The sequence below is a fragment of the Trichechus manatus genome, unplaced genomic scaffold, assembly GCF_000243295.1.
Source record: "Trichechus manatus latirostris isolate Lorelei unplaced genomic scaffold, TriManLat1.0 scaffold01541, whole genome shotgun sequence".
Lineage (NCBI taxonomy): Eukaryota > Metazoa > Chordata > Mammalia > Sirenia > Trichechidae > Trichechus > Trichechus manatus.
Genome location: NW_004445477.1, coordinates 3,140 through 4,342, shown reverse-complemented (window position 1 = coordinate 4,342; position 1,203 = coordinate 3,140). Strand labels below are relative to the sequence as shown.

Below are 1,203 nucleotides of genomic sequence, written 5' to 3'. Positions count from 1 at the left end.
AAGCTTTGAACTGGAGGCCGCTGCCCTAACCATCCTGTCCCCATCCGTGCCCCGCTGGGCAGGGATCCGGCCGTTCCGCTGCGGGTCGTGTGGCAAAGCATTTACGCAGCGCTGCTCGCTGGAAGCGCACCTCGCCAAGGTGCACGGGCAGCCGGCCAGCTACGCTTATCGTGAGCGCCGCGAGAAGCTGCACGTGTGCGAGGACTGCGGCTTCACCAGCTCCCGCCCCGACGCCTACGCGCAGCACCGCGCCCTGCACCGCGCGGCCTGAGACGGGGCGCCCGGTGTCCTCCACGTGAGAGGCAAATAAACACACGAAACAAACTCACAGAAATCGGCTCGTTTATCACACACGGGCGAGCGATCACTCAGTCCAGCGGTGACCGCAGTGTGGGGCCGTGCACACGTAGTAGAGGCGCATGGCGTCCTGGAGGGAAGGGCTCACAGTCAGGGAAGTCTAGACTCACGGAGGACAGACCACACAACTCCCTATCCAGTAACGCCTCCTCGCAAAACATCAGACGACAGGGTTCTCCACACTGGTAAAGGTCCGCCCAGGAGGCCTGCGTGGAAGGCGCTCCACCCAAGACTGGTATCCCGGTCCAGGGGAACGACCAAGCCCCGAACAGGATTCCTGTCTTGCCACTCACCTCGGCCCGCGCACTGTGTGACTGGAAAAACACCGCTTCCTTGTGGCCGCACCTGAAGGGACAGCTTTACCTCTCAGCGCCCGTCGCCCCTTCCCTCCTCCCTTCCCGGCCGGTGAGGACGCGCCCCCCGGCTTCCCCAACCCCAGGGGCGCACCCACTTCTGGCACGGGTGGTCCTCGGTCCGCGGCAGTGTGGGGTCCTGGGACACGTCAGCGATGATCTGGGTCAGCTCGCTGCGGAAGGACAGGGGAAGAGACTCAGGCCCGGCCTCCCAGGCCAAAAGCCCCGGGGCTCTCCCTGCAGCTCCGGCCCCGCCACTCACTCCACTTCGTGCGTGATCTTGTTGACGTAGATGCAGCTGTTGTCGGCTTCCTGCTGGTAATCACAGTTCCGGCACTGCGAGACAGCGAGCGGGGCGGGAAGGAGGGGTGATGGCGGGACACCCGGCGGAACGGCCACGAGAGCAGCGCCTTCCCCAGACGGAGCCAGGGTCACCGCGGGGATGGACAGGGGAGTCGGGTTCACGTGCAGGATGGTTGGGAAGCGAGACCAG

The 1,203-nt window shown here is 65.3% G+C and overlaps 2 protein-coding genes across 2 annotated transcripts in view; one reads left to right on the top strand and one right to left on the bottom strand.

Moving 5' to 3' along the window:
* The window catches only part of OVOL3 (ovo like zinc finger 3), a 2,119-nt gene extending 1,848 nt beyond the window's left edge, over positions 1–271 (top strand). The window contains exon 3 of the mRNA XM_012559998.1: positions 63–271. Within this exon, the coding sequence (XP_012415452.1) occupies positions 63–271 (209 nt within the window). The remainder of the gene's footprint in view (positions 1–62) is intronic.
* Positions 272–333: 62 nt separating this feature from the next.
* POLR2I (RNA polymerase II subunit I) lies at positions 334–1,046 on the bottom strand (the record flags this gene model as incomplete). Its single annotated transcript, XM_004391159.2, has 4 exons — positions 334–427; positions 651–702; positions 809–883; positions 973–1,046. Coding segments are annotated over 4 exons (264 nt in total), but the record flags the coding sequence as incomplete, so codon positions are not given.
* Between the last annotated feature and the right edge of the window lie 157 nt (positions 1,047–1,203).